We start from the raw sequence: 16,061 nt of genomic DNA on the forward strand, positions 1-16,061 counted from the left end.
CAGCCGGTGTGTGTATGTATATGGACAGCCGTATATAGCGTAGGTCTCGTAAACAACCAAGAAAAAAACGGAGCAATAATGAGAAAAACGGTAGGAGCAAAAAGGTATGCCAGAAAGTGTCGTGCAGAAAAAAAGAGAGTTAGTTGACATTGACCGATTAAGCGCCGTTGGTGCCGTTTCCGTTGTTAATTTTGGGAGCAACGAGGGCCTTCTCGAGGGCCTGGAGGACGTCGGCCTTGAGGTCCTCGCCGTCTTCGATTCCGCAGCTGAGACGGATCAGGTCGTCGAAGACACCGGCAATCTCACGCTGTTCCTTGGGGATGCCGGCGTGGGTCATGGAGCCGGGGACCTCGACGAGAGACTCGACACCGCCGAGGGATTCGGCTAGGACGAAGAGCTGGGTGGACTGGCAGAAGCGTTCGGCGGCTTCGCGGCCTCCCTTGATGCGGAAGCTGAGCATGCCACCGCCCATGCCGTTGCGGTGCTGCTTGAGGGCGATCTTGCGGTGTGGGTGGGAGTCGATGCCGGGGTAGTTGACGGCCTGAACGTGAGGGGAGGCCTCGAGGGCACGGGCAATCAGGGTTGCGTTTGTGGTGGCCTCTCTGGCGCGGAGATGGAGGGTCTTGAGACCGCGGTGGGCCAGCCAGCAGTCAAAGGCAGAGGGGACGGCACCAATGGCGTTTTGGAGGAAGGTCAGTCTGGTCTTGATCTCGTCGGAGTTGAAAGCGGCAACACCCATGAGGACGTCCTAGAGCATACAAAATCAGCATGATGTTTTCTTCTTTCTGTAGTATATATATATGTGTGTGTGTGTGTGTGTGTGTGTGTGTGTGTGTGTGTGTGTGTGTGTGTGTGTGTGTGTGTGTGTGTGTGTGTGTGTGTGTGTTTGTTTTAAGGGACATACCGAGTGGCCGTTGATGTATTTGGTGACGGAGTGGATGACGATGTCGGCTCCATGGTCGAGCGGGTTCTGGATATAGGGGCTCAGGAAGGTATTGTCCACCACAACCTGGATGCCGTGCTGGTGAGCAATGGTCGCAACGGCGCGGATGTCCACGAGGCCCAGGGTCGGGTTGGACGGGGACTCGATCCAGATGAGCCTGGTCTCGTTGGGGCGGATCAGCTTGGCCACGTCGGTCTCGATGGTGGGCGTGAAGGTGACCTCGACGCCGTGGGCGGCCGCGACCTTGGTGAAGTATCTGTGGGTGCCGCCGTAGACGTCCGAGATGGAGACGACGTGGGAGCCGCCGGCGAGCGACTGGAGGATGTTGGCGGTGGTGGCAGAGCCGGAGGAGAAGGCGAGCGCATAGCGGGCGTTCTCGAGGCCCGCAACGGCGGCTTCAAAGTTGTCTCTGCGGCGCATGGTCAGCTCGGGGGTCTCTCAGGCAGCGCAGGAGGGCTCAATGGATTGCGTCTGCAGCGTCAACGGACCTGTTGGGGTTGGAGCTCCTGGTGTACTCGTAGTCGCCGATGGGCTTGCCCAGGCTGTGCTGTATGAAGGTGGTCGACAGGGAGATCTATCTGGACGGTCAGCAGCCCGCACGGCAAAGACTATAGAGTAGCAGCAGCAGCAGCAGCAGCAGCAGCAGGACTTACAGGAGCAATGACGGCGCCGGTGGTCGGCTCGATGGGCGCGCCGGTGTGGACGGCTCTGGTGCCAAAGCGATGGACGGGCGACGGCGCTCTGGGGGGCGTCTCGATGGTCGCTTTCTGCTCCTGCTGGGCGGGCAGCACGCTCGAGGGGGAGACGGTGGTGGCCATTCTGCTGCTCTATTCTATGACACTGACAAAAGGATATGGATGTAGGAATAGTTATTGATGGAGGATGAGTCTGGTCTGGTACTTGCGACGGGATAGCCGACGGTTTATATAACTATACAAGCTGCTTAAAAATAAGGGAAAAATTCAGAGAAAAAACCCGAACCACGGATGCAAAACACTTTGCTTTTGATATCCACCCAGGGCCGTCTCAGTTGTCAACCCTGGGTAAAATGTCTATTTCTCCGGGCCGTATTCTTGCTGGTCCGTCGAGTTACAGCTGCAGGGTCGGTTCGGCCGCAGACTCTCTGTTTCTAATCCCCCATATTAATAATAATGGTGGCTGCTAGGAGAAGTCCGTCAAGGCGACCGAGATATCGTCAAAGAAAGCGAAGATTCCGACATCAACAGCCGCTCAGGGCGGATTTCTAAGCTGGTCGCCCTCTATCGTCATCGAAAGCCACCGCGGGGCAAGGAGCAAGAGAGAGGGCCAGCAAAGGCGCATCACGGCAGGATTAGCGCACACTTGGCAGGCCGCTTGTTGGAGGTGGGAGGGGGGAAGATAGTTGATGCGTGGGATGTCGAGTTTTCCGATAGGCTGCTCGAACGGATCTTTGATGCGCACAAAGTCGGCTTGAGGAGTGCGAGGTGGGCGGCGATGCAGGCCAATCCATGCTCTTCAAAACCGAGCCGAGACGGTGACTGTCAGATCCATGTATGAGATGTCCGTCGATGCTGGGGAGACGCAGGCCGGGCGAGGGGAAGCTGACACCCGCATATTTCCATGCTCTTTCTGGCTAGCTGAAGGGACCAAGCTGAAGGGCGTCGTTGAAATGTACCAGATCACGACCACCAAGCTACCAGACCAAGACCAGCAACTTGCATTGAGCCCTGGGCGCTGTTAGTATTTACTGTAGACGTAAATATAAGTATACGGTGTAGAAGGTTGACATACGATGATCGAGTAGGGGGGCTTTCGGTCCGGCGTTGCGAGCCCGTCCTGCAGATCGGGGCCGCTGGGGACCTGGTCGTGCCATTCCTCTTGTTCGACCCGGAAGCGGACAGTCTCGCCAACGTCGAAGTAGAAGATGCCTCCCTCGCCGTTGTCCCATATCCAGACCTGGTCTTTCATGTCACTGTCGACTATTATTAGCAGTGGACAATCATATAACAACTGTAGGAAGACATACAATCTAGCACCGTCCAGCAGCAGGTCTGGAGGGACGATGATGTCGTTGAAGAACTCAACTCCAACTGCTCATCGTTAGCATATAAACCTCAAATATCGATATCGATATCAAAATGAGCTGTTCCCGTACTTTTAATGCCTTGCTCTGTTCCATTCGTGATCTTCCCGATGATGACTTCTCCCTTAAACGGCCGAAACACGATCATCCGGAATTTGACTACTATCAATCAGCATATGATCCTTCAATTGATATAACAAAGTCTCTGTCTGCATCTGCGCCTCACCGTTGACGTTGACCAGGCCTGTTCCATGGCCGATCAGCCCGTCCGAGGACTCCAGCAGGTCGTAGAAGGCGATGCAAAGGCCGACATTCTGAATGACCTGGGCCTCGGTTAGCCTGCCATCCGCATCTATCATCTATCGGCCTTGCACGACTCACCTTGTTGGCGTATTTCTCGTTGATGTTGTCCTCGATAGCGACTGCGCTGAGCTTCGAGAAGTCCTCTGGCGAGATCTGCACCAGGTCCGAGATGGTCGTCTACTCCAGTAAGCATAAGCAGGCACAAAGCAGGCATCAAACAGCAGAAACAGCATCACTCACGAGTATGAACATGATGGCAGCTCTGTGCAGGGTATAATAACTGTGGTATCAAATGGCTGCTTCTCTGTCGTTGCTTGTGGGATGTTCAATTCTTCACCAGCAGGAAGAACCCCTCCAAGGCCATAAAAATAATAAAATAATAAAAATAAAATAACTGACCAACGTCAACCAACGACAGACAGCAGCATAACCAGGACTATGCAAGCAAGATCAGATCAATTGAACGAAAGTAACAAAATATATATCGATTATTACATTGAATAAATTATTTCTTTTGATCGAATTTTGGATCTGAAGAGCCTCAACACGGAAGAATATTCTTCCTGTATTTTTCTCTGGCGGCCCGTCGAGACCTTCAAAAGATGAGACATCATTGACGGTGTTTTGGATAGAAGAGCTGCAGAAACTGGCGGAAGAGGTGAGAGACAGGGTCCTTAACGGCTGAGAAGACGGATATACCCTTTGATTCCGTGGCAGAGAGGTTGTTGGCGTGGACGTGAGAGGTGAGTTGACCGTGTGAAGTGAAGCTTCAGATAGCTCTGAGATAGCTTGAAAGTCTAGCTACAGCAGCCAGCCGTTTTGATGGACATGGACTGACGCTTGAACAGGGCTATTACTGCGTACAGACATACATAACAGGCGTGGACTGGAGATAATAGAGCCTACGAGGACGTTACTGCGACTAGACGAGCGAGATACAAGGGGATAGCGAAGCACTGATGTCGGGCTTCTCGTTCCCTCCTCCTCCACCGCCTCCGCCGCCCGCACAGCCCTCACAGCCGACGTATAACAACTCGTCGAGAGGCGGAGGCGGAGGCGGACGAGGGAACTCTCACCATCGAGGACGTGGCAGAGGCAATGGACCTCGACGGGGCGGCCGAGGTGGTGGATATGGCGGTGATATGAACGCTTCATGGGGGTACACACCACCGCACCAGCACCAGCCGCAGCACCTACCAATGCATCCTAACCAGGGAGCATATGCATATGGGCCACTACCGGGCTATGGGGGGCCACACGCACCAGCACCACCACCGGCACCAGCACCGGCACCTCCTCCGCAAACGATGCATTTTGGTCCACCGCAGGGGGGATATCTACCTCCAGCACCAGCATATGCAGACTCCAGGGCCTGGACCTTTAACCCAAAGCAAACCTACACTGCTCCGGCGTATCAACGACCACATCAGAAGCATACGCATACACAGGCACCAACACATCGACCACCCAAACGACAACACGACACGGCCTTCACCACCGCACCACTGCCAGTGCCGAGTTTCAACACGCTCCCTTCCAAACCACCGCCAGTCCAAGCTCAGACGAAAGGTCAAGCGAACCCCGCGCGACCCCGCAAGCAGCGCAAACACAACCAGCTAGGCCTGACGCCCAAGACGGAAGAGCATGAGTCGAGCGAGTCTGAGGCTGAAGATGTGGACGAAGAAGCTAAGCTTGCGGGGCTGCTGACCAAGGGAGAGCTGAAGTTCAGCTACCGGGGGCGAACGTCTACGCTAGGCTCTACGGCAGAAGTACAGGCGTGGATTGAGGAGAGAAAACGGCGGTTCCCTACGCAGGCAAGGGTCGAGGAGCGGAAGAAAGAGGAAGAAGCTCGCAAGGCAGCGAAGAAGCAAAAGGACGAGGAGATGAGGAAGCAGAGAGAAGAAGCAAAGAAGAAACGAGAGGAAGAGAGGAAAAAGAGAGAGGCTGAAGCAGCAGAAGCAAAGAAGGCCAAAGAGAAGGAAAAGCAGCAGCAGAAGAAGGGTGATGCTAGCGACGTGGCTGCCCGAGCGAAGATACGAGCGGACAAGCTGCGCGAGAAGCTGGCGAGACAAGAGCGAAAGCTTGCGCAGGCCGAAGCAGCTGCCGCCAAACAGCAGGCGGCCGCCGAAGCTGAAGTTGAAGCCAGTGCTGGAGCCGGAACAGCCGCTGCAGCAGGCCAAACAGCAGCGGGAGATCAAGCTCAAGCTCGGGTCAAGCCAGACGGAGATGAAGCAGTGGCATCGACTACGACGACACCTAGCCTACCAACGGCAACGGCAATCGCACTACAACAAGATCACACGCCAGTCGCAGCCGGCGCTACGAAGACGCTAGCCCCGGACTTGGGCAACCAAGCTTCGGGCGCTGACGACGACAGCGGAAGTGATAGCACGACCAGCAGCGAAGGTGAAAGCGAAAGCGAAAGTGAAAGCGAGAGCGAGAGCGGCAGTGACAGTGACGGCGAAAGTGACAGCGGCAGCCAGCCGGAGCAGACAAGCTCTCGCCGCCAGGGGCCGGACAGAGTTCCTCCGCGCAGACGCTGCCACCAGTTCGCTCGGACAGGCCAGTGTCGGCACGGCAGCTCCTGCACCTTTCTACACGAGAAGAAGAACCAGGGACAGCCGAAGGAGAAGCAGCAGCAGCAGCAGCGCAAGGGGGATAAGCCACGGGCTGGGCGAAAGAGCCTGTACGAACGGGTAAGCATGATATCTGTCAACTATTTTACCTTCCCATTGCTTTTTTTTTCTCTGCCTGAGCATGCATTGTTTTCTTTCCCCACCCGCTCGACGTCCTTAGGCCGCCTCTGCTATTAATGAAGATATGCATGGAGCAATCTCCGAGCTAACGGGTGATGTCTAATTAGCTGCTCGCTGGCCAACGGGAGGACGAGGACCGACGGGTCATGCAGGCCATTGTCTTTCTGGGCGAGCGACATCTGCTCGACGATCCACCGACGACCTGACATGGTGACGATTCGATTGATAGTGATGCTCGCCTCTTGCTTTTTTAATTTCAGATTTTTTCAGAGAGCTCAATCTTCGATGCGAGCTAGCATCGTTATTATTATTGCGCATCCTGCCGCTGGGCGTTCGATGGGCGCGCTGCCAGTCTGTCAGGGGCCAGCCGGCGTACGACATATAGTGCTAGAATGCTGGTAGTATATGCAGACTAGTGAGAACCATCTCCCCTGTGGATGTAACCACACGACAGGGTGATCCTCCAGTCCCCTTCGCTCGCCCACATCGCACCGTCGCGACCTCCTGCCTTCGCCCGCCCTCGCCCTTTGTCTCTCCTGCTGCTCCGTATCACTCCCCTCTATATACACTATATACCCCCCCTATCCTCCTGTCCTGCCCGTTCCTGTGCTCGAACTTTTCGCCTCACGTGAGCGTGCACAGCCCTGCACGGTTCTCCCCAAGAGAACTAGCCTCGGGCCAACGTCGTGCCGCGCCGCGCTAGACCCAAACAGGGCAGCAAGCTCCCAAAACCGCCTAGTCTGCGAGCCTAGCCATGTGGGCTTGGCGCGCGCAGAGCTCCCCTAAACCCAACTTTGGGCCCTGCGCCAGCCAATCAGCGCGCGCAGCCACAGAAAAGAGCGCTCAAAACGGACAAAGTCTGGGCTCCACTCATCTAACTTTGCCCTCCACGCCAAGAGCAACCACGCTAGGCAAGGGCCAGGGGACCACCGGAGAAAAGTCTATCTGCCTTGGTTGGATTCCTCAAGGGTTCGCCCGCGCCTGCCTAGTTAAATATGGACTCCTCTGCGCCTTCTCTTTTTGCTCTCCTCCTTCCCTCCTTCCTCCTCCTCCTCCTCCTTCTTCTTCTCCCTATTGACAGCCTCTTTGGGATATCGACCGCCGCCGCTCGCCTCCTCCTCACTGTCTCTGTCAACTATTAGTTACTGCAACTACTATAGCTACTACAGCTACTATAGCTACTATAGCTTATCACCAGTTGTTATACAGTTACTTCTTGACAGCTGATCTACACACCCATCTGCAGCAAATATGCGCTCAGTGCTTTACCTCCTCTTTACGGCCGTTGCGGCTGTTGCCGCCTTGGAGAACCCTTTCTTGGTGCCTCCAGGCGGCTACCAGTTCAACACTCGCGAGCCAACAGTCCTCAACTGGCAGCCAACCACACCTGGAACTGTTACCCTCAAACTCCAAATGAGCTCAGACATCACTCCCCACAGTGGCCTAGTCCTAGCTGGTGAGTTATTCTTTCTTCTGGACTACATAATATTGATACTAAAGGGCATTAGCACACCTGGAAAACACCGGCACCTTCACGTTCTTGCCCCCGCCGGACTTGATGCAAAACGGGCTATATACCGTCCAGATTATCGACGATAATGACCCAAGCAAATATAACTTCACCCCTAGCTTCATGGTCGACGGAGCCACCGGAGGCCCAACCACTGGACCAACCACCTCCCGTACTTCCATGACCACCTCCGAGGCCACCACCACCTCCGGCGAGTCAACTACTTCTCCATCATCAACTCGCCCCTCCACTGTCTCACCTACCACTACCGACTCTTCTGACACTACCATGTCGACCGTCACCAGCTCCAGCACCCCCACCACAACAGACTCGACCACTACCTCCGAGTCTACTGCCGTGTCCTCCACCAGATCCTCCTCGACTGGCATGCCAACCAGCAGCGGAGCCCCTGACCCGAACGGCGCAGTCTCCCTTGCTCTGCCAGGTGGCCTCCTCTCTATTGTCCTCTCTCTCATGGCTCTGCTATGATCGGTCCAAAAGCCGAAAAAAAAAGAACATTCCTATTTTTACATAAATTCCCCCTTCCCCGATGGCATTGCACTGCATTACCACCAACCGTTATTATTGTTTAATCAGTAATTTCTCATTTTCTTGTTTCTCACGCGACCTGACCCCTGTACTACCACAATTATCTACCTTTTTGGAATAGGCTTGGATATTCCCTGCTACGGCCCCCTGAACCGGTCGACCCGACTGTTTGATGTTGGATATTCTTCCCCCCCTTTTCTCACTACTTTTATGAACCTGTTTCTCAGGGTACTGATGGTTAAAATGTTCACCCCCGCTCATCATTCTGTCATGCATTATCCATAGCCTGTATGTCTTATTCTACCACTTTTTTAATGTTAGGTTAGTGTTGCATGCATGTGTATCCTTACACTGCGTCATGTCTCATCGCAGCAGCCACGCTCAAAAACAAAAAATAAATAAATAAATAATTGTTAATAACGCTTGACCCGTTTTCTTTTATTTACTATCTTCTATGTTTAGTAGTCGGTGTCATTTTCTCGCCTTGTACGCGCTGGCCCGCCGCGAGCTTCTTGTCTTCGGCTTGCCACCCTTTTTCTTTCCTTTCATCCTAAATGCTGGTTTGGCCCCATCTTTCGCCCTGTATCCCTCGAACACTATCCTCGTACCTGCATTTCCACTGCCGCTCCTATCTCCCAATGGCACGGCATTGGCATCATTACCCGGTCCAATTCGACCGCTTCGACCATCCCTCTGCCCGATCTTCTTCTTCTTCTTCTCCCTCTCCACATTCCTCAGTTCAGCAGCAACAGCCTGTCCAAACAGCTTCTCGTCTTTCCGAGCTTTCCCTCCCGTCGGTCGTTGCCGACTAGCTCCCTCTCTGACTCCCTCTGACCCAGCGCCAATTCTCTTGGCTCGCGTGACCCTCAGCTTCCTAGGTAGCATGGGAGGGAACTTCTTCCCATCGCACAGCAGCGCGGCTTCAACGCAGTTCTCGTCTTTAAACTGCACATATGCGAACCCCTTGCCGACACGAGTCAGTCTATCACGTACAACACGCACACTTTCAACCACGCCCTCACCACCGCATTGGTCGTTGAAAGTGCGCCATAGCCCTTCCTCGACATCCGCTGCCGCTGCCGCCTTTTTCTTCTTCTTGACTTCCCCGTCTTGGTCGGCCGGTTGAGCCTCCTCGTCGACAAAGCCTAGGTTCCCCACGAACACGCATCGCGTATGGTCAACCGGAGCAGGTTTCGAGACACTGTCAACTCGTATATGTCGATCCAGCACTATCGTACCATTAAGCTTGAGTGCTTTCTTAGCGGCCAGGGCAGTAGAGTACACCACGTAGGCATTTGTGCCTTTTGTAGTAGAGTCCATAAGCTCCTTTTTGGCATAGGCTGCTCGACGTGGTAGTGCAGTAGAGCTGAAGGCTGTTGAACGGAACCGAAGAGATTCTATCTTGTGCGTTGTAGACGGTGTTGTTGGAGATGAAGATGAAGGCTTGGGAAGGAGGGAAGAAAGATGCTTGAGAAGGGTCTTTTTGGCAGATTTCGACTTTATGGCTTCGGTAGAGACGTTTGAGAGGAAGAGCGTGCGTGAGGCCTTGTCCATCGGGTCTGCTTGGTCGCTCTTCGTAAGGGACTCGTGCATGGGTATCTTGTCTTCCTCCTCCTCTTCTTCCTCGTCAGCTTCATCTTCGTCTCCCTCTGCCTCGTCTGCAGTTTTGACTCTCTTGGTCTTTTCTGCTTGCTTCTTGCGCTCTCGTTCTTCTTCCCTGGACAAGCGGTCTAAATAGGCGGCTTCGAGGTCGTCGTTCTCTGCTCCTCTCTTGCGTTTCCGTGAAGCCTTCTCCTCCATATCTTCCATTTCAACATCTTCATCTTCCTCCTCGTCCTCATCGTCTTCTCCCTCTTCTTCCCCATCATCGTCTTCCTCATCTTCCTCTATCTCTTCTATATCTTCTTCTTCTTCATCTTCGTCGTCTCCTTCTTTCTCTTCCCGCCTAGATACAGGTTTCAATTCCGGCTCCTTTACAGGTCCTGCCTAATCAACAGTCAGTATACCCTTTCTAAATAGATATATCGATCCACTTACACTCTGCGCAAACAGCGCCGCAAGACCGGGATCAACCTTTGTAGCGGCTAGCGGAAATCCTCCTGTAGCTGTGCTGGCCGTAGAAACCGGTGCAGCTACAGCCGGCGCGGCCTCTGCCGCCTGAGTCTTCGCCTTCTTACCCATGATTCAGGTAGTATCGAGCTTTATTCGAGCTCAATTGGCGTAAGACTTGACTCTCTTCGATCTCGCCTATCACTTTTTGTTTTTTTATCTTTTCGAGGTAAAATTCCGCGCTTGGCGAAGTCACATGATATTACGCGCGCTTCATTAAACCACGTGATAATAGGCGGCCGCGTCGCTAAATAACCAATAATAAACCGGTTATATTTTCTCATCAGCATGTCAACACCTGAACGTAACCCAGATCATACTTACATCCCTTTCCATCGCAACATTCTTTTTCGGATACTAACCCCGTCATACTAATGTTCTTTGCCATATAATATTTTCTCCCGACATAGATTTTCCATCATGCCGCTCGATTGGAGTGGCCCTGGCCGATTGCAAGATACCCGTTCCCCAAAAGGCGCATCCAAGTCTATCAATGACAGAATTTGTACCAATACCCAACACTGTTGGCAATTAAAATCCTTAAATATGTTTTTCCATTCCATAGAGGTGTTCTCATGTTGACAGACAAGTTATGTGTGAAGTATGGGCAGCACATACGTTTCCCTGAAGCAGCAAAAATGCGCTTTAAATCGCAACATACGTCTATCCAGTACCAAAAGTGTTCTGTGCTTTTGCTCATTCTGGAACGGCGTATATTGTGATGGAAAGAATTAAAGGGAAAATAATTGGTCGTGGCTGGGTTCGCTGAAGTGAGGAGTCAAAGGCCAAGCTTCTTCCACAGTTGACAAAATGATTACTGGAATGCGACAGCTGAAGTCTACGGATAATGCTATCATCCCTTCTGTTGACAGCGGACCACTCTACGACTGTCGTGTTGCGGGGACTTCCTTACACATTGGCTCGTTTGACACTATCCAGAAATTCCATCGGCATTTACGAATGGGCATGGAGTTTGATCCTAGGCTTGACCCCGATGTCAAGGAGCTTATCAACTAACAAAGCAATACCTGGCCTTTAATCTTTACATATGGAGATTCCAGTAGTCTAAATATTCTCGTTTGTGGAGATGGGTATTTCTAGCATAATTGATTGGCAAACAGCTGGCTGGTATCCATCATACTGGGAGTACACCACGGCCCGCCATGGCCCACCAAGTCAACCCTCGAAACTATTTTTGGGGCAAGGATATTGACAAGTTCCTACAACCAATGTCTCAAGAACTGGAGATGGAACAGATGCGTCAAAAATATTTTGGGAATACCTGAGAAATCTCAACCAGCTGCGATAATTCATATGATGGTTTCCTTCAACTCCAACAGGTTGTAGGTCGGGGTTTTGTTCATATCAAAGTTGCTCCAAGCATTAAAACGGCGCTCGTCCTTCTTTTGTTGACAATACTCCATTGCCGCGTTGCGCACTTTATCCCATTCAGTGACACTCGTCCCAAGGGTCTTGGAATCATTCGCTAGCGACTCGAGGGCTTCCTTTACCCAGGCGACACAATTCCACCCCGGCTGATCTTCTCGGACAGGTGTATTACGCAGAATTTCGGCCAAGCGACTCATGTCAAGTATCTTTCCGATAATGACACGAACAAGAAGCATGCTTGTTGGGGTGAGTGGACATTCGCGCTCCTCGAAGTCCCATTCCAAGCCCACTCCTATTTGGTGTCTCTGCTTCACCTGGTAACGGATACCCTTACTGCTCTCTCCTTCAACTTTTGGCCCCACGAGGAAAGCCCAGTGATACCTAGCCCAGACCAGACAGGGCGTTAGTTCTTCTGCGTTATATGTTGACTGGATGGTTCAACTTACGTGTCTTCCTTGCCTGGCATTGTAGGGCTGCCACCACGTGCATAGAGAGCAACGTATAAACGATTCTTGTTGAACATTATGCGCGACTTGGAAAAGGGTAAGAAATCTAATACTGGTTGGACCTACCTCCTGAGGCTTGCTAAAAATCGAACATATGACTTTATATACATCTATACTGATCATTGAATCGACGCAGCCGCTCTACGATGCAGCGAAGAACAAAGGAGTGACTCGCAACTTACCCTCTCGATTGAAATGTCTCAAAGCATAGAGCCAACTGGTGCGCGTCTAATCTACTTATCTGGCGGAGAATATGCCTTAGACTGTGGGTAGTAGCCTCCTTGCGCATACCTTTCTACCAAATTGCCGGCTGATTCAATCAACTCAACCAATTTTGCATATACTGTAGGTCGTCCAGATGATAGACAACAGTTCATTTCAAACAACTTGCATGTATTGGTTGGTCACTGAAATACTCTCACGTTCCCCCTAGCACTGTCTAACCCCCTTTTGTCCAATATATAGATATTTAATGGGATTATACCGTCAAGTCATGCTTCAAATCACGGTCTCCTTCCAACATTACGCAAGTTCGCGAGGGCGCGTAATTCATAAACATGCCCACTGCCCAGGGCTGGGCTGGATAACTGGAAGTTCGCATATTACCATGTTGTTGAAGTGAGTCTCTCTTAAAAATCAGATTACGAAAGGGAACAAGCAGCCCTGCATAGAAGCTGCATATACTAGGAAGCCCCAAAGGGGAGAAAAGTGACGTCTTTGACTCGCTTTGCTTACATAAGGAATTAGATAAGTACCATGACTCAGCAGGGCGGTGAAGCTCTCTTTGTATCATGATTGGCTCGTGGTGGCAGATCGACACGGCAGAACGCCCACCGCCTTGTATGGTAACGTCGAACCGCACTTACACCGATACCGCTGTATCTTTCAATGCAAAAACAAAAATACGCACATGGTTCCACGCAAAATAGTAATCCATCAGAAAGGATGTCGTCACGTCACGTCACCGCGTCACGCTGGTACAACCACCAGGGCTCCCCCAAAACGAGAGCATCAACTTCTGCGTCTTCTCGTCTTCGGCTTTGCACTGCTGCTTCTGCTGCTTCTGCTGCTTCATCTTCACTGCTCATCGCTATCCCGCCCGCCGTTCGCACCGCCTATATAACCGTCTTCGAAGCGTAAAGCCTCCCTCGCTGTCCTGCAAAGCATCTGTCAACTTGCAGCTTCACACCTCCCCCAACGTACCGAGCCAGCTCACAGAGACCCCCTCATAGCGCCTGGCTGCCGCCCTGTCGAATGCATGAGATTCCGCCCTTGCTATGCTCGATCAAACCTGCAGCTAGTGAAATAACAGGGCTTATGAGATAGCTCGCACGCTGGGGATACACCTCGCCGGCTTGCGATCCGCCTCTGACGCCCTCGTGCGGAACCCGCAGAGCAGAAAGGGAAAAAATATTCATCCTTGCCTGTGCTTGCACCGAGCCCAAAAGGTACGTTTGATATTATCAAGGAGTATTGAGCAGAGGGAGAGATAGGTCTATGGGCTGCTTGCAAAGGAGATACCTCGCTGTCGATACTCGCTGGCCTGCTCGTCAGGCTTGCGATCGACCTGCCTGGGGCAAGCTGGATGGCAGAATTTGCCCGTGACCAAATAGCCGAAGCGCTACCAGCACCTGCGTGAGGTTGTTATCTCTAGAAAACGCTCGCTTGATATGATTCAGTGACCTTGCAGCTCTCCGTCTTTGAGCTCAGTTTGGTTCTTTTGCTATTGATCGTCGGCTGACTTCTTGTGCGGACAGCACCCGAGTTGCAAGGGAGCAAGGGCTTTTTACCCTTCTTCCAACAGAATCGATCCTACACACCAACCAACCACGTTTACCATCGTCTAGATAACAGTCAAGCTGCCTACTATGCTGGCGAACAATACTTCCATTGACCTGCGATTCCAAGCTGGGTCAATGCCTGCCTCCCTCGCAGACGCCATCGACTCAGACTCTCGCTCCAGCAGTCTCTCGGACATCGACGAAACCCTCTCCCACGGCCAGCTAGATGACCTCTCTCCTCGTCCATCCAAGTTTGCGTCGGAAATCGACTCCGAGGCTGAAACCGAGCGCATAGAGGACTCGCCACACCATAACCGTGACCGTGACAAAGCCAGCATCGTCCTGAGCGGTGTCGGTGGCGTCTTCGCAAGTCCAAGCAAGCTAGCACAGTCCACTACCTATGACCAGCTAGATGAAGAAAATGAGGACGAGGATGATGAGGCTGAAGACACTGAAGCGTCGCCTAGCAAGCCGCCGCGCTCAGCAAAGACAAACGGAACGGGCAATGGCAACGCCCACAGCGAAAAAGAGAGTGATTTTAAGTCAACTAAGCTATCAGAGTCACAGGAAACACTGAGCCTTATCAAGAAGCGCAAGAGAATGAACTCGACGCATGACTTGGCGGCTCTGCCACAGGATGACGATGATGGGGAAGAGCCTGCCCGTAAGCGCCGTGGGTCCATCGCCGTTGAACCCTCTGCAGATGACGAGTCCGCATATCCTCCGGTTGTTCAGTCGCCAGAAGAGGAAGACGAGGACGAGGGTGAAGCCGAAGCAGAAGCTGAGGCGGATGCTGAGCCTGAGCCCGAGGCTGAGCCCGAACCCGAAGCTGAAGTGGAAGCGGAAGCTGAGGCAGAGGATGATGAAGATAAATCAAAACTGAACAACGCCGATGCCTCCAAGCCTACCAGTCCTAGCCCTGTATCCGACGAAACATATCTCTCCTCTTCAGCCAAGAGAGGCAAGAAAGGGAAAAGAGACAAAAGACGGGGTAAGAAAGGCAATACTGAAACATTTGGAGACTCCACACCACGGGCCGGGTCTGTGGTTGAGAGCAATGGTCTCGATGCTACAGAAGAACAGCCTGTAGACGATACACTGGCAGATACTGGAGATGATCCGGAGGCGGCAGTGAAATTAGAAGAATGTAAGTTCTCCAGAGCCTTTGACCTGCCGCATAGAGGCTTTGCGCAACGAAGCTGACTGGTCAGCGACAGTGACGAAGAAAACTACAGCACTCGACCTTTTATCTGATCTTGAACGGCATTTTGCAACATTACGAGATAGGTAATTACTAAACTCCCGCAAACTGTCTTACATATGACTCTCTTTGCTCACCATTTCTTCCTTAGAATATACGATGAACGCATATCGAACATCAACGAAGAACTCTCCCAGCTCTCTTCTCCCTCTCCAACACACCCCGAATTCCTTCGCCAGGCCGCCATTGTCCAATCTCATATCAATGCCAAAATCAACCACGAAAAGATTCTTCACGCCTACAAATTCCAAGCTCTCTGCGTCAAGTCCCGCGCTGAACGAGCCCAGTGCAACTCATCCTACTACCAAACCGTGCGCGAGATCCGCGAAGCTGCTCTAGATGCTGTCTCAGAACACCAATATAAAGTCCAGCACGACAGATTCGGCGGCATCGGTATAAGTTGTCCCGGCACTGGTGCTGGCTCAAGCTCTTATCCGGGCCTGGCCGGGCCTGCAAGCGGCATACTAGCAGACGCCACATCCGACGCAGTGACAGAATATACCATCCCCTTCCCGACTCGCCTAAGCAAACAAATTGCACATCAGGCAGCCTACAACCGAGAAGTCTCCGTCCTTGCCGGTTTCGCAAAATACGTCGGTTTCCCAGCTGCCCCGTCCTTAAAACCATCAAGAGCGCAGGAAACGGATGAAGATCTCGAGAAAATGGGCATACGCACTCGGCGATAGCAAAACCTAGCAGATTGCCAATTGCCTTTTTTTTTCTCTCCTATTACTATCCTTCATTGCCATAGTTATACCATTTTTTTACTTTTTGGGAACGGAGCGGGAGGCGTTAAATCATATATCTCATACACTACCCAATATACCAATCTACCATCGGCGGTGCTCTATCTTCCTTGCATCTTCTTCTCCTCAACTCTCCCTTTATCTTT

At 52.3% G+C, this 16,061-nt stretch overlaps 9 protein-coding genes across 9 annotated transcripts; 4 read left to right on the forward strand and 5 right to left on the reverse strand.

Annotated features, from left to right (window-relative positions):
- Window positions 1-157: 157 nt before the first annotated feature.
- ARB_06473 (uncharacterized protein) lies at window positions 158-1,363 on the reverse strand (the record flags this gene model as incomplete). The annotated part of the gene is made up of 2 exons (XM_003015304.1): window positions 158-748; window positions 905-1,363. The coding sequence occupies 2 exons, from the start codon at window positions 1,361-1,363 to the stop codon at window positions 158-160; spliced, it is 1,050 nt and encodes a 349-aa protein (XP_003015350.1).
- Window positions 1,364-1,551: 188 nt separating this feature from the next.
- On the reverse strand, window positions 1,552-1,761 carry ARB_06474 (uncharacterized protein; the record flags this gene model as incomplete). Its single annotated transcript, XM_003015305.1, has 1 exon — window positions 1,552-1,761. The coding sequence occupies one exon, from the start codon at window positions 1,759-1,761 to the stop codon at window positions 1,552-1,554; it is 210 nt and encodes a 69-aa protein (XP_003015351.1).
- Window positions 1,762-2,659: 898 nt separating this feature from the next.
- ARB_06475 (uncharacterized protein) lies at window positions 2,660-3,560 on the reverse strand (the record flags this gene model as incomplete). Its single annotated transcript, XM_003015306.1, has 4 exons — window positions 2,660-3,012; window positions 3,169-3,364; window positions 3,387-3,485; window positions 3,549-3,560. 4 exons carry the CDS (start codon window positions 3,558-3,560, stop codon window positions 2,660-2,662), a joined length of 660 nt encoding a protein of 219 aa, XP_003015352.1.
- A 707-nt stretch (window positions 3,561-4,267) lies between these two features.
- Window positions 4,268-6,167, forward strand: ARB_06476 (CCCH zinc finger protein; the record flags this gene model as incomplete). The annotated part of the gene is made up of 2 exons (XM_003015307.1): window positions 4,268-6,004; window positions 6,105-6,167. The coding sequence occupies 2 exons, from the start codon at window positions 4,268-4,270 to the stop codon at window positions 6,165-6,167; spliced, it is 1,800 nt and encodes a 599-aa protein (XP_003015353.1).
- Window positions 6,168-7,315: 1,148 nt separating this feature from the next.
- Window positions 7,316-8,063, forward strand: ARB_06477 (GPI anchored protein, putative; the record flags this gene model as incomplete). Its single annotated transcript, XM_003015308.1, has 2 exons — window positions 7,316-7,520; window positions 7,573-8,063. 2 exons carry the CDS (start codon window positions 7,316-7,318, stop codon window positions 8,061-8,063), a joined length of 696 nt encoding a protein of 231 aa, XP_003015354.1.
- Window positions 8,064-8,594: 531 nt separating this feature from the next.
- On the reverse strand, window positions 8,595-10,304 carry ARB_06478 (RNA binding protein, putative; the record flags this gene model as incomplete). Its single annotated transcript, XM_003015309.1, has 2 exons — window positions 8,595-10,109; window positions 10,161-10,304. The coding sequence occupies 2 exons, from the start codon at window positions 10,302-10,304 to the stop codon at window positions 8,595-8,597; spliced, it is 1,659 nt and encodes a 552-aa protein (XP_003015355.1).
- A 738-nt stretch (window positions 10,305-11,042) lies between these two features.
- On the forward strand, window positions 11,043-11,249 carry ARB_06479 (uncharacterized protein; the record flags this gene model as incomplete). The annotated part of the gene is made up of 1 exon (XM_003015310.1): window positions 11,043-11,249. One exon carries the CDS (start codon window positions 11,043-11,045, stop codon window positions 11,247-11,249), a length of 207 nt encoding a protein of 68 aa, XP_003015356.1.
- A 293-nt stretch (window positions 11,250-11,542) lies between these two features.
- ARB_06480 (uncharacterized protein) lies at window positions 11,543-12,144 on the reverse strand (the record flags this gene model as incomplete). Its single annotated transcript, XM_003015311.1, has 2 exons — window positions 11,543-12,002; window positions 12,068-12,144. The coding sequence occupies 2 exons, from the start codon at window positions 12,142-12,144 to the stop codon at window positions 11,543-11,545; spliced, it is 537 nt and encodes a 178-aa protein (XP_003015357.1).
- A 1,851-nt stretch (window positions 12,145-13,995) lies between these two features.
- ARB_06481 (uncharacterized protein) lies at window positions 13,996-15,855 on the forward strand (the record flags this gene model as incomplete). Its single annotated transcript, XM_003015312.1, has 3 exons — window positions 13,996-15,055; window positions 15,144-15,195; window positions 15,261-15,855. The coding sequence occupies 3 exons, from the start codon at window positions 13,996-13,998 to the stop codon at window positions 15,853-15,855; spliced, it is 1,707 nt and encodes a 568-aa protein (XP_003015358.1).
- Window positions 15,856-16,061: the final 206 nt, after the last annotated feature.

This window comes from Trichophyton benhamiae (assembly GCF_000151125.1).
Source record: "Trichophyton benhamiae CBS 112371 chromosome Unknown contig01535.1, whole genome shotgun sequence".
In the NCBI taxonomy this organism is placed as follows: Eukaryota; Fungi; Ascomycota; class Eurotiomycetes; order Onygenales; family Arthrodermataceae; genus Trichophyton; species Trichophyton benhamiae.